Source organism: Lolium rigidum, chromosome 4 (assembly GCF_022539505.1).
Source record: "Lolium rigidum isolate FL_2022 chromosome 4, APGP_CSIRO_Lrig_0.1, whole genome shotgun sequence".
Lineage (NCBI taxonomy): Eukaryota > Viridiplantae > Streptophyta > Magnoliopsida > Poales > Poaceae > Lolium > Lolium rigidum.
Genome location: NC_061511.1, coordinates 62,502,553 through 62,516,657, shown reverse-complemented (window position 1 = coordinate 62,516,657; position 14,105 = coordinate 62,502,553). Strand labels below are relative to the sequence as shown.

Here is a 14,105-nt window from a genome sequence, read left to right as displayed (position 1 = left end):
AGTGCCCACTACCATTCGTTGACAACAACAAACACCTCTCAAAATTTTACTTTTATGCTCTCTTTATGTTTTCAAAATAAAAGCTCTAGCACAAATATAGCAATCGATGCTTTCCTCTTTGAAGGGCCATTCTCTTTACTTTTATGTTGAGTCAGTTCACCTATCTCTCTCCACCTCAAGAAGCAAACACTTGTGTGAACTGTGCATTGATTCCTACATATTTGCATATTGTACTTGTTATATTACTCTCTGTTGACAATTATCCATGAGATATGCATGTTACAAGTTGAAAGCAACCGCTGAAACTTAATCTTCCTTTGTGTTGCTTCAATACCTTTACTTTGATTTATTGCTTTATGAGTTAACTCTTATGCAAGACTTATTGATGCTTGTCTTGAAGTACTATTCATGAAAAGTCTTTGCTTTATGATTCACTTGTTTACTCATGTCATTACCATTGTTTTGATCGCTGCATCCACTACATATGTTTACAAATAGTACGATCAAGGTTATGATGGCATATCACTTCAGAAATTATCTTTGTTATCGTTTTACTCGCTTCGGGACGAGCGAGAACTAAGCTTGGGGATGCTTGATACGTCTCCGACGTATCGATAATTTCTTATGTTTTATGCCATATTATTGATGATACCTACATGTTTTATGCACACTTTATGTCATATTCGTGCATTTTCTGGAACTAACCTATTAACAAGATGCCGAAGTGCCGGTTCTCGTTTTCTGCTGTTTTTGGTTTTAGAAATCCTAGTAACGAAATATTCTCGGAATCGGACGAAATCAAGACCCGGGTTCCTATTTTCACCGGAAGCATCCAGAACACCCGAGAGCCGCCGGAGGGGGCCCCGTGGGCCCCGGATGATAGGGTGGCGCGGCCTGGGCCCCGGCCGCGCCGGCCTATGGTGTGGCCACCCCTTCGACCCTCCTCGCGCCGCCTCTTCGCCTATATAAAGCCTCCGTCGCGAAACCCCCGATGCGAAAAACCACGATACGGAAAACCTTCCGCAGCCGCCGCCATCGCGAAGCCAAGATCCGGGGGACAGGAGTCTCTGTTCCGGCACCCTGCCGGAGCGGGGAAGTGCCCCGGAAGGCTTCTCCATCGACACCGCTGCCATCTCCACCGCCATCTTCATCACCGCTGCTGCTCCCATGAGGAGGAGTAGTTCTCCATCGAGGCTCGGGGCTGTACCGGTAGCTATGTGGTTCATCTCTCTCCTATGTACTTCAATACAATAATCTCATGAGCTGCCTTACATGATTGAGATTCATATGATGATGCTTGTAATCTAGATGTCATTATGCTAGTCAAGTGAGTTTTACCTATGTGATCTCCGGAGACTCCTTGTCCCACGTGTGTAAAGGTGACGAGTGTGTGCACCGTGTGGGTCTCTTAGGCTATATTTCACAGAATACTTATTCACTGTTGAATGGCATAGTGAGGTGCTTATTTATATCTCTTTATGATTGCAATGTGTTTGTATCACAATTTATCTATGTGCTACTCTAGCAAAGTTATTAAAGTAGTTCTATTCCTCCTGCACGTGTGTAAAGGTGACAGTGTGTGCACCGTGTTAGTACTTGGTTTATGCTATGATCATGATCTCTTGTAGATTGCGAAGTTAACTATTGCTATGATAATATTGATGTGATCTATCCCTCCTACATATGCATGAAGGTGACAGTGTGCATGCTATGCTAGTACTTGATTTAGTCTTTTGATCTATCTTACACTAAAGGTTACTAAAATATGAGCATTATTGTGGAGCTTGTTAACTCCGGCATTGAGGGTTCGTGTAATCCTACGCAATGTGTTCATCATCCAACAAAAGTGTAGAGTATGCATTTATCTATTCTCGTTATGTGATCAATGTTGAGAGTGTCCACTAGTGAAAGTGTAATCCCTAGGCCTTGTTCCTAAATATCGCTATCGCTGCTTGTTTACTTGTTTTACTGCGTTACTACTGCTGCGTTACTACTCGCTGCGTTACTACTGCTTGTTTACTGTCCTGGGCAAAGCACTTTTCTGGTGCCGTTGCTACTACTTATTCATACCACCTGTATTTCACTATCTCTTCGCCGAACTAGTGCACCTATTAGGTGTGTTGGGGACACAAGAGACTTCTTGCTTTTTGGTTGCAGGGTTGCATGAGAGGGATATCTTTGACCTCTTCCTCCCTGAGATCGATAAACCTTGGGTAATCCACTTAAGGGAAACTTGCTGCTGTTCTACAAACCTCTGCTCTTGGAGGCCCAACACTGTCTACAAGAATAGAAGCTCCCGTAGACATCAGACGCCGCCGCGGCCAATTCCATCTCGGGGGATTCGGGAGATCGCCTCCGGCACCCTACCGGAGAGGGGAATCATCTCCTAGAGGTCTCTTCATCGCCATGATCGCCTCCGGATCGATGCGTGAGTAGTCCACCCCCGGACTATGGGTCCATAGCAGTAACTAGATGGTTGTCTTCTCCTCATTGTGCTATCATGTTAGATCTTGTGAGCTGCCTATCATGATCAAGATCATCTATTTGTAATCCTTCATGTTGTGTTTGTTGGGATCCGATGAATATTGAATACTATGTCAAGTTGATTATCAATCTATCATATATGTTATTTATGTTCTTGCATGTTCTCCGTTGCTAGTAGAGGCTCGGCCAAGTTGATACTTGTGACTCCAAGAGGGAGTATTTATGCTCGATAGTGGGTTCATGCCTCCATTAAATCTGGGACGAGTGACGGAAAGTTCTAAGATTGTGGATGTCTTGTTGCCACTAGGGATAAAACATCGATGCTTTGTCTAAGGATATTTGTGTTGATTACATTACGCACCATACTTAATGCAATTGTCTGTTGTTTACAACTTAATACTTGAGGGGGTTCGGATGATAACCTGAAGGTGGACTTTTTAGGCATAGATGCATGCTGGATAGCGGTCTATGTACTTTGTCGTAATGCCCCGATTAAATCTCATAGTACTCATCATGATATATGTATGTGCATTGTTATGCCTTCTTTATTTGTCAATTGCCCAACTATAATTTGTTCACCCAACATCTGCTATCTTATGGGAGAGACACCGCTAGTGAACTGTGGACCCCGGTCATATTCTTTACATCTGAAATACAAACTGCTGCAATTGTTCTTTACTGTTCTTCGCAAACAAACATCATCATCCACACTATACATCTAATCCTTTGTTTACAGCAAGCCGGTGAGATTGACAACCTCGCTCGTTACGTTGGGGCAAAGTTCCGTGATTGTGTTGTGCAGGTTCCACGTTGGCGCCGGAATCCCCGGTGTTGCGCCGCACTACACTCCGCCACCAACAACCTTCAACGTGCTTCTTGACTCCTACTGGTTCGATTAAACCTTGGTTTCTTACTGAGGGAAACTTGCTACTGTGCGCATCACACCTTCCTCTTGGGGTTCCCAACGGACGTGTCAACTACACGCATCATTCTCCCCCGAGGCTAAGGGCTCTACCGGTAGCTATGTGGTTCATCTCTCTCTCCCATGGTGTGATCTTTATGTGATCATGAGCTTTGTATCACTATTAATCTATGTGCTACTCTAGTGATGTTATTAAAGTAGTCTATTCCTCCTCCATGATGTAAAGTTGACAGTGTGTGCATCATGTAGTACTTGTCGTAGGTTATGATTGTAATCTCTTGTAGATTATGAAGTTAACTATTACTATTATAGTATTGATGCGATCTATTCCCCCTTTCATAGCTATTGTTGATAGTGTGTATGCTATGTTAGTACTCGGTCTAAATTGCAACGGTCTATTATGCACTCTAGAGGTTACTTTAATATGAACTCCGGATTCACTCTCCACGGTGTGACGGTGACAGTGTGCGCATCGTGTGTGATTCCTTTATGAAGTTGTGGAGCTTGTTACTCCGGCTTGAGGGTGCTCTTGTAGCCCTACACAATGAATGATGTTTGTTATCCAACAAGAGAGTGTTTGAGAGTAGCATTTATTTATTCAGTTATGTGATCATTGTTGAGAGTGTCCACTAGTGAAAGTATGATCCCTAGGCCTTGTTTCTAAGCATTGAAACACCGTTTCCAACAAGTTCTGCTGCATGTTCGCTTGCTGCCATTTTTATTTCAGATTGCAATTACTACTTATAATCATCCATATTACTTGTATTTCACTATCTCTTCGCCGAACTAGTGCACCTATACATCTGACAAGTGTATTAGGTGTGTTGGGGACACAAGAGACTTCTTGTATCTTAATTGCAGGGTTGCTTGAGAGGGATATCTCCGACCTCTACCTCCCTGAGTTCGATAAACCTTGGGTGATTCACTTAAGGGAAACTTGCTGCTGTTCTACAAACCTCTGCTCTTGGAGGCCCAACACTGTCTACAGGAATAGAAGCGTGCGTAGACACCAGTCTCCTCCTCCCCCTCGATGCGGCGGCTCCTCCTCCTCCATGCCGAAGCGGGTTCTGCTGCTGGCGGCGAGGATGCGTGGAGCGTGGAGGCATGCGACCGTCGCGGAGGAAGGCGGCGGCGGCGACAGCGCGCTCCATTGTCGTCGCGGAGGAAGCAGGCGACGGCGGCGATTTGTCGTGGGGGGAGGGGTACGGGCGAGGGAGGGGTACGGGGGATGATATAAGTGGTTTTATTTTTGTGGCACACCAGGCACGGTGCGCCACATAATGTCTTATTTATGTGGTTATTTCTGTGGCGCACTAGTCCTGGCGCGTCACAGAAATAGCGAAACCAATTATTGGGGCTGGCAGGGTGTGGGCCCCACCGAATTTCTGTGGCGCATGAGCTTGTGGTGCGCCACAAAAATAAGCTATTTTTGTGGCGCACCTAATCTGGTGCACCACAAAAATTGTTTTTGTGACGCATGAGTAGCTGGTGCGCCACAAAAATAGAATCACATCTATAAGTCTTTTCCTACTAGTGCAAGATGCACATCGTCGAGGTGCTCCATTTCTCGGGCGGCGGGCGCGCTCTTCGAGCTCGCGCTTGGCGAGGAGAACCGTGCCGCCATCGCGTGCTAGGCGCGGCGCCGCCGCTCCCGAGCTCCTCGCCTCCCCTGCCCAACACCCGCCCGCGCGACGTGACGCTGGGATGGCGGTCTACCACCTCTCCATCGTTGTCGTGAACCAGACCAAGGTCGCGCGCTTCTCAGGGGAGCCCAAGGTCCTGCTCACCGTCACCGACGCCCATCCCGCAGGCTGGCACTCATGGTCGTCTACAACGTGGGGGGCTGCGCGGAGGGCCGCGCCGCGCTGATGGACGCGGGCGCCGTGGCAGCTGTGTCCGACCGGCATCCTCCTCTCCTGCGCCCACGACACCGACACCCGCGTCGTGGAGCTAAAGGACTTGTGTGTGGCTGCGATCTACGGGCTTAGCCACGAAAGGCTCCGGTGGGGACAGACAGGGCGCTCCGACGTGGCATGCAAGACTTCGATCGATACTGTTGGTCTATATCGATCGGAGTACCAGCAAGCTAGATGGATGCTACCTGCTAGATACATGCAATGTAATGTGTATGCCTAATCATAAAATCAAATATATCTACGGAAATCTTTGTCTCGGTATGGGTGTCGGCTACCAGCGCTCCGGCAAGTGACGAGACGAAACAGCCGTTCGGCCTGACAGTGGACCCTCAGCCTTTAAATGGATCTTAGACTTGTGTTTGCGCTATCTGTTGTTGATTACCTTTGAAGTGGTAGTTTTTAACAAAAAAATTCAAAAATAGTACTGACATGTAACCACTGCCTCAATTGCGGTAGATTTGTGTAATTTACTCGCCAATTGGGCATCAGCCTTTTCAATTGGGCCTTTATCTTTCCACCACAGTCCATAAGACTACCTGCCAGCGACAGGCCCAAAATACGAGTCTGGGCTCTTAAAGTCTGAATTAAGCCCTATGCATAGCGCCATAGTCTGTTTGCAGAACAGACATCGGCCCCCGAAACTGAGCAAGCACGGCGGCGACGGACCGCCGGCGAGTAAGATGAAGACGGTGAGCATGGGCGCCCCCAGGTCCTCCACCGTCAAGTTCCGCATGTACTCCCTCTCCCTCCCTCCTCTCTCTCTCTCTCTCTCTCTCTCTCTCTCTGGAATCTTGAATCGATTTGGGGATAAGGGGAAGAGCTAACCGCGCCGCCGTGCCACGCAGGCCGACGAGGGACAACCTGGTGCCGATACGCGTCGACGTCGAGGTGGACGGCCAGCGCTACCGCGACGCCTTCACCTGGAACCCTCGCGGTAGGGAACCGCCTCTGTCTTCCACGCTTGTTTCTTTCCTTGTGTTCGTCTGTTCCTGACAGTCCGTCCGGTCCTCCTCGCGCCTTGCAGATCCCGACACAGAGATCATGAGCTTCGCCAAGAGGACGGCCAAGGACCTGAAGCTGCCGACCAGCTTCGTGCCCCAGATGTTCCACTCCATCCAGGTAGCCCACCTCTCGTTCTCAACTTGTTGTTCATCTTTCGTAGGACAGAGACTGTTTGCGTTGGTAATTCTGCAATTGCACAGCTCCGTCGCTTACTTGTACTCTATGTTTTTTTCTTTGTGCGTTCGCAAAAGGGGCAATTGGCCGACTTTCGTTCCTACGAGGGGCAGGATATGCAGGTCAAAGAGAAGATTGTGCCCCTCAAGGTTTGCTTCTTTTCCTAACTGCGGATTGCCTGACCGTTCCGGTACCATCTGTTTTAAACTTTATGATTGCTGAATGTGCAGATTGACCTCCGGGTGAACAACACTGTAGTGAGGGATCAGTTCTTGTGGGTACGTGCACGATTTTTGACAATTGTTCATGTAGACCGTTTGCTTTATTGGGCTGTTGTAATGTGCTATTTGGTCAACTCTGTGGTTTCACATAAACTTTCATATACCAGGATATAGGCAACCTTGAAAGTGATCCCGAGGAATTCGCAAGGACCTTATGTGATGATTTGAACATTACAGATCCTGAAGTTGGGGTAAAACTCTTTAATTTCTTAATAGCTTAGTTTAGTTTCATTTTGGAAACCTTGATTTAATATGATAAAAATTAACAATGCATCTTGTTAAGGATGTTGCTTTTGTTTGTCACCCAGTTGCTGCTTCCACAATTAGTGTACTCCTGAATCCGTTGCCAGATATGGGAAGTTGCCATGTTTTTGTTATGCTTTGTATATGGGTTGTTGTCACTTTTTTTGTTAAGCTTCGTCTGCGTAACTATAGTACGTAGAGATGCAAAGGGATGAAAATAGAGCAGAAATTTTTGGTCTGTTCTGGAAAAAAATTTGGAAACAGAGCACAGATATTGAAGCGAAAACGGAAATTCAAGGAAGAGAAGCGGAAATGGCAAAAATTTCTCGTGGAAACAGAAACGCAACGGTGATTTCCTGTGGAACATCGTCTGCAACGGTATTTTCCGTATCTCCGCAAGTGCGAAAATTTCTGTTTATCTGGCTATATAGTCAGGCGCTGTCCCCTCTAGCCTCCCCACGTTGGCCTCCATGAAGGTCCGCCTCTGTATATAGTCCCTCTAGCCTAGCCCATATACAATTCTGGCCCAACTCCATGCTCCACCAAGTAAACATAATTTTTACCCTATTCCCTTGATCCTCCTTGTCATCCCCATTCTATTCAAACAGTATACCTATTGTATTGCCAAAGTTAGAAAATTATGCACTATAATATTCCTTATTATACATATGAAAAATAGTTTGCTGCCACCGGGGATAGCTGCCTCCCTCTCGTCCACCATACGATCGAGGGATGTGTGCCTGCCTGCTTAGTGGTTTTGTCTGCAAGAGGATCATGCTCTACACATGCACTGTTCCCTTTTTTGTTTGATGCGCTGGTCTGTATTTATATTAATTTGTTAGATACATGTGTATATATCTATAATATATTAGTTTTGTTTCACTCTATTTATGGTATGTTGGGAGCCTGCCAATGGAACTCTGGTCATATCAGATTGTGGTTCACGTGTCCTGTACGCTTCTGACGAAGTGTGCACCTTAACAACCAGTAGCTAGTTTTATTGAGAATTAACCAGTAGCTACTTACAACCATGACCTTACTATATACTGGGTCAACATGCCTACACTCCTTTTTGCCTTCAGATGTTGCGTCATGCAGAGGGACCTAGGTAGGAATTGCTCATCAAGTACTAGATTTTTTTTACTTATGGCGCTGTATTATTACATGGAGTCTGCTTGTGCATGTTCACTGGTCCATGCCGGTAACAGCGTACCACGTTTGTAGTAGAGTACTGCAATCTACAAAAAGTAGAAGAAATTAGAACACATCTTGTCTCTCAGCTGGAATCTCATACTATGTACCCTGGAAGCAGAACTTGTGTATGTCTAGTTATATCAGAGATAGACTGTCACGCCATTCACAACTACTACATCACCTGTGTCAATTCCTGAGACATACTTGGCGATTCTGATGCCAGCTTGTCTAATAATTTGTTATTCTCACGAGCTTTGTAAGAGTCATCAACCCTCGTTGTTCTAACATAATAGTATATCAGCTCTCGAAAGTGAAGATGGGCAAGGGGCGTTAAGCTCGATGCCTCTCTTAAAGTCGTTTGCAAGAACACACTACCCGATTGTGTCTTTACCGAGTACCATGACAATTTTGTGGCACATTTGCCAGAACACACCACATGGCCAAAAATGGAAAGTTTGGCACATTTTCTTCAAAACCGGTCACAGCATGGTCATCCCAGGCAAAACTGGCAAACTTTCCGTTTTTGGCCATGCGGTGTATTTGAGCAAATGTGCCACAAAATTGTAATGGTACCCGGCAAAGGCACAATCGGGTAGTGTGTTTCAGCAAACTTTCCCCCTTAAAATAACATGCAACAGTACTATGGTAGGCACATTGGAGGTAGCTATCCTCAGTGGTAGCAAATCCACACCCTTATACATATATACACAGGGCATCATAATAAATTTTAGTTATCTTAGTAATTTGTTTGGTTCTATTTTTCTGTATGGTTCAAGAGAGATTTTTTAGTTCCGGTGAACTTTTGCTTTGTATCCTTGTCTGATTCGTATTCTCTCTGTATTATTTCATGGCAGTGTCTTCTTCTGTATTTTGTTTCCGGGGTTTCCGTTGTCATTTCCGCTTCCTCTAAAAGATACACACAAATACGACAACACTTAGTTTCCTCTGTTCCCACTGCCTTTTCATCCCTAGATGCGACTATGGTTTTAATATCGTTGAACTTCAGTTTCTTATCAGGAGTGTTTGGATCTATACTTGCTAATAATTTCTATGCAAGAAACTTAAAACTTCTGTTGATACCTGATTATACTTGCAAGTAAAATGTAAAAGAACAGGCGATTGATGTTTTTATAGTACATAGCTGGTCTATTAGCCTATATGGTTAGATTTCAGCAACTTTGTTATACACTGACAAAATCCAATTAATGTGCAGCCTGCTATAGCTGTTTCCATCCGCGAGCAGCTTTATGAGGTTAGATATACCTTTCTAGCTTATTTGCTTCTTACAAATTCATGAATATATTTGATGGTCTCTTTTTCCATAAAGGAGCAAAGTTTTGTCTTTCATCACATATCAGAAGACGTACATAAACAGACGACATGAATTTGCAGATTGCTAGTCAGAGTGTTTCAGCTATGAGAGAAGCTAAAATGTCAAAGAAGAGGCGGGCACCAGAATTTGCTTCAAATAGGTTTGCACGAGTCTCTACTGGTGTTATTTTAGCTCCGTGTCTTAGTTTTGAGTGGAACTGCAGGATTAGCAAAATTTCTCAAACTATGTTTATTTTTAAATTGAGGTGGTCATATATGTTCTTGCAGTAAAGCCATGAATAACGCAGTGGACATGTTCAAGTATTTTGGAAGCAAAGGGAGCGTCATCCGGTATGATCTGTTCCATTAAAAAGCCTTCTAAATAATTGAATCATATAGTTTGATTTTATTGCATCGTTTGCTCCCCCCTTGTAGGTTGTGCAACTCCTTGGGAGTTTAACTTAAAATTTGCTCTGTTTTGTGTATCAGGAAAAGGAAGGAGTGGTACCTGTATGCACCTGTTGTTGATGTCATTTCTAACGAGAAAACTGTAGTTGTTGCAAAGGATGAAGCTAAGCTCTAGGTAAGATAACTACGACATAGTACTGCTCATTTACCATCATCAAACTCTATTTACTGCCCTAGTTTCCATGTTTTCTGCCTGCAAGATTTCATCTGCGTTCTACCTGAGCTTGGTTCTGCAATTGTAATCGACTGTCCCTACAGATGTTATATCTCATAGCGTAATACTAAGGATGTGTTATAGGAAGTAACTTTGTATGCAGGAGTGCCAAATATAGTGATACATCTTAATGGAAGTCTCGCTAACAACCATTTTGACAGGTCGTTGTAGAAAAATGGAAGCATCCCCTTCAGTTTCCGTGACCAGCTGTAACTGGGAACTTTGAGGAGGAATGTTGCTGAGTTGCTTGGAAGAACTTGTCTGCTGGCAACCGTTCCTTTCTGTCTGGCAACGAGTTCTAGGTAGGACCTCCACTGAGTACACCGCTTGGCAGTTTAAGGGCTTGAGGTAGAATAGGCTAGCTCTGTATACCTGTTGCTGATGGCGACATAAACGAGGCCACATCTTGTTGAAAATTTCTGACGTTGTGCCAATGTTTCACATGTTTGTCTGTATGTTGGCGGCGACGTGTTTGGTCACGGTTCGTCGACTGCGTCCAGCTTCCCCATCGTCTAGATAGTGCCCGCTCTGATTTGGCGCAGTGCCTGATTAACACGTACTGAAAGCGACATTTTAGAGTCAAAGATGGCACATCTGAATTTTCTGTTTTTGAAAGAAGCGTTCAAGTTGTACAAGTAACCAACCAGCCTAGTAACACGTAGTTGGAAATTGAGTTGGGATTTTCACTCCAGATGTACTGTATTTGTTGTCAGCTCCCGTGGCTGCGTTGCAGCCTTGCACGAGAATATGTTGCCATGTTAGAGGAACACTTTACACTTCACATCAGCTACTGTAAGCTTGATGTTTGCTGGAAAGATGAATGGAAAATACAGAAAAGAGAAGCATATAAATGACAGAAGGGAGAACAGAAAAGAAGCATATACCAGACGTTGGCGGTGGGGCCAAGGCAGAGTATTATTAAGCGCTTGTTTGGTTCAAAGCAAACTTTGACACAACAAAGTTTAGACAAACTGGAGCTTGCCACCAACGTACCATGAAAAATTCATCTCCACACCTGCAACTTGACTACTAGAGGGGGAAAAGAAGGAGAGTATATATTGCATGCATCATGTGAATATTAAAATGTGGGTCCCATTAGTGAAGCAACTAACAGGATGATGCATTCAACCTTATACCCAATGTTGAAAATTCTGGAAAACAAGCGAAGAAAGGAAATAATCTGATTCTAAAGCTTAGGCTAGAAACCAAACATACCCTAAGTGTCCCGCTGGATGGTACGGAGTATTAACATAAAACAAACGTAAATGCTAGACCAAAATAGATAAATGTTAAACCCTAGATCACGCGGCCGCCATCCTCCCCCTCATCCTCCCCTCTCGTTGCCATTCCCAGAGGCTGCCGGGCGATTCCTTACAGTTGCCGATGAACAGGTAGTAGGGCATCACTTGTAATGGTGGTGGTCAGCTGTGACGGCATCGGTACACATCGAGTGGACATATGAGCCTGTTAATTTTATGAATATAATATAATATTGTGGACACGTTCGTGTCGCTCGTTCCTTGGCGCAATGCCCATGGAAGTTGCCATGATGAAAGTATATATAGGCCCTGCAATTTTGTAATTTTGCTTGGAGAGATCAAAAGTTGCCATCCAAACCATCTGATCCGAAAACGATGGACCAGATCGGATCGCGCATGGGGACGAAACCCTCTCGGCCACGCGATATAATTTCCACAATTTTATTTATCTGTATTGTGACGATGTTACAGGAAAAATTCATAATGTTTTCATCCAACGACATGGGCTGAGTGGCTTGACCTTATGATACAACTTAGACGACTAACAAGTGCTTAGTGCAATCTACATTTATAGCAGGAGACAAAGGTACTTGAGAACCAACCTGTGGTTCGATGGTTAGGAGGTAGTGGCAGCCTCAACCCACCAGAGTTAAGCCCCATGTTCAACACTTTGGTGTCTCATAATGGTAGAATATTCTTTCATGGGAGGATGTTCTGTCGATAGCGAGACACCTGTGGTGACTTCGTCAATTTCAAGACCCACTATATCAAATTTCTTGAACTTAGTCTGGCAAAGAGGATACGAATCGGTACCTGCAAAGAGAGACTACCAGGAGGCGGCGGAAGCCACAAAACCCATCTAGGGTTCCGTCCTCCTTGCCGGCGATACCACCGGTTCGCTCCGCCTCCTGTGGCCTTGGGGCCTTGGAGGTGTGGCGGACCACTCCCTCACCGGTGAGGAGTTTCCGTTCTTAATTTAGTTTGTTTTTCAGTGTCTTTTTTGGATGGTGAGGCAGTGGCTACATCCTGAATCGGAATAAGGTCCTCCATGCCCTGTCCTCGCTCTGGTGGTGCATCTAGCGTTGACGGAGGGCGCGCGGAGTTATGTGCCCGTCGGATCTCCTGGGATCCGGTCGGTTTTCGTGTTTATTAGTGTGGTTTCATGTCATTCCCTTCAGCGGTTGTCATCATTGGCGATGGTTGATGCTTTGATCATTTGGGAGCTTAGCACGACGACTTCCCGTATGTCTACTACAACAAGCACTACTACGACAAGCTTTGCCCGCCGGTGATGGAGGGGCGAGGATAGCGGCTTGCCTTCGGCTCGTGCTAGTGGTTGTAGATGTCGCTAGGTGGTCCGAGTAGCAATTTGTATTTTTTTTTACTTCTGGAATATTTGTACTACTGTTAATGATTATTAATAGATGGGTGGATTTTTCGAAAAAAATGGGTAGAGTGTGAGTAGGTAGATACTTTCATAGTGGTGAGTATACGAGCGTCTGTATTGTGTTTAAAAAAAAAATACTTAACAGCGAAGCAAAAAAGGCTGACAAATTGCTCAAGGAAACGCCGAAATTGCCAAACCGTCGCCGCGTGGGACGGTGGATGAAATGAGTCCATCAACCAAGAGGCAAGAGCGCGTTGCCGTCGTCAGGCCCAGACGTGTCGGCGCCCTCTACTACCTCGCCGTCGCCCTCCATCTACCCTCGAGTTCTTTACCGTCTATATAAAGGGAGCCACAGGGGAGATCCGTTTCTCTATTCCATCCGTCTGCTGCTTCGCCTAGTTTACTACCTCATCGACAAGGAGAGGAAGAGTTCATCAAGATCAAGAAAGGAGACCGATCATGGGCACGGCCACCTGCATCGACATCATCATCGCCATCATCCTCCCGCCCCTTGGCGTCTTCCTCAAGTTCGGTTGCGGGGTAAGCTGAAAAATCAGATTCTTTCCTTTCTTTGCAGGTACATGTATAGATAGTCCTCTGCTCGGAGAGCAGCAGAAGGTTCTAATTCGGTGCTGATTTCTCCTCTTTTTCTCTTGCAGCATGAGTTCTGGATCTGCCTCTTGCTCACCTTACTCGGGTACCTCCCCGGCATCCTCTATGCCATCTACGCCATCACCAAGTAGAATCAAAAATCGTCGTCGCATGTGTTCTTCCAAAATATATCTTGATGAGGATGTTATCTCCATGTAGTCTAGTGTGCTTCAGTTCTTGTTTGCGTTTCCTTCTTCATTTTTCTGTCATGCATGCCTATCGGCCATGATGCAAATTTGCCTGCTAGCTGTTTCCCGACCGTGATGAAGAAGATGAGGCTCTATGTAATTATTACGTATGGGGTTTACCATGTGGGAGTTTGTTAAAGTTTGATCATGGCATCACTGTGATGTTTGGAATATGTTGATTGGCTCAACTTTTCTCAAGTATACAAAAATAAAAATAAAAATAAAGAAGCATCGATTTGTGCCGTGAAATTTATTTACTCCCTCTGTTTAGGCTTAGTAAGTTAAACTTTTCAAAGTTTGATTAAGTGTACAATTTTTTTATATTTGTAATACCAAATGCATACAATTGGAAATAAACTTTGTGGCAATTCTAATGATGTGGGTTTTATATTATAAATGTTGATTATTTTA

The 14,105-nt window shown here is 44.9% G+C and overlaps 2 protein-coding genes across 2 annotated transcripts; both read left to right on the top strand.

Moving 5' to 3' along the window:
• Positions 1–5,950: 5,950 nt before the first annotated feature.
• LOC124708669 (chromatin structure-remodeling complex protein BSH-like) lies at positions 5,951–10,895 on the top strand. The gene is made up of 11 exons (XM_047240345.1): positions 5,951–6,055; positions 6,168–6,256; positions 6,347–6,441; positions 6,576–6,647; positions 6,729–6,776; positions 6,887–6,970; positions 9,430–9,468; positions 9,609–9,688; positions 9,816–9,878; positions 10,017–10,110; positions 10,371–10,895. The coding sequence occupies exons 1-10, from the start codon at positions 6,003–6,005 to the stop codon at positions 10,108–10,110; spliced, it is 717 nt and encodes a 238-aa protein (XP_047096301.1). The 5' UTR covers positions 5,951–6,002; the 3' UTR covers positions 10,371–10,895.
• A 2,320-nt stretch (positions 10,896–13,215) lies between these two features.
• LOC124708399 (hydrophobic protein LTI6B-like) lies at positions 13,216–13,867 on the top strand. The gene is made up of 2 exons (XM_047240073.1): positions 13,216–13,395; positions 13,515–13,867. Exons 1-2 carry the CDS (start codon positions 13,315–13,317, stop codon positions 13,596–13,598), a joined length of 165 nt encoding a protein of 54 aa, XP_047096029.1. The 5' UTR covers positions 13,216–13,314; the 3' UTR covers positions 13,599–13,867.
• Positions 13,868–14,105: the final 238 nt, after the last annotated feature.

Excerpts from the sequence above, each read along its gene's own strand:
- LOC124708399 (XM_047240073.1), top strand. The coding sequence starts at position 13,315 with ATGGGCACGGCCACCTGCATCGACATCATCATCGCCATCATCCTCCCG. Across the intron at positions 13,396-13,514 it reads TCCTCAAGTTCGGTTGCGGG|CATGAGTTCTGGATCTGCCT; the intron begins GTAAGCTGAAAA and ends TTTCTCTTGCAG.
- LOC124708669 (XM_047240345.1), top strand. The coding sequence starts at position 6,003 with ATGAAGACGGTGAGCATGGGCGCCCCCAGGTCCTCCACCGTCAAGTTC. Across the intron at positions 6,777-6,886 it reads TGAGGGATCAGTTCTTGTGG|GATATAGGCAACCTTGAAAG; the intron begins GTACGTGCACGA and ends TTCATATACCAG. Across the intron at positions 9,469-9,608 it reads TCCGCGAGCAGCTTTATGAG|ATTGCTAGTCAGAGTGTTTC; the intron begins GTTAGATATACC and ends ATGAATTTGCAG.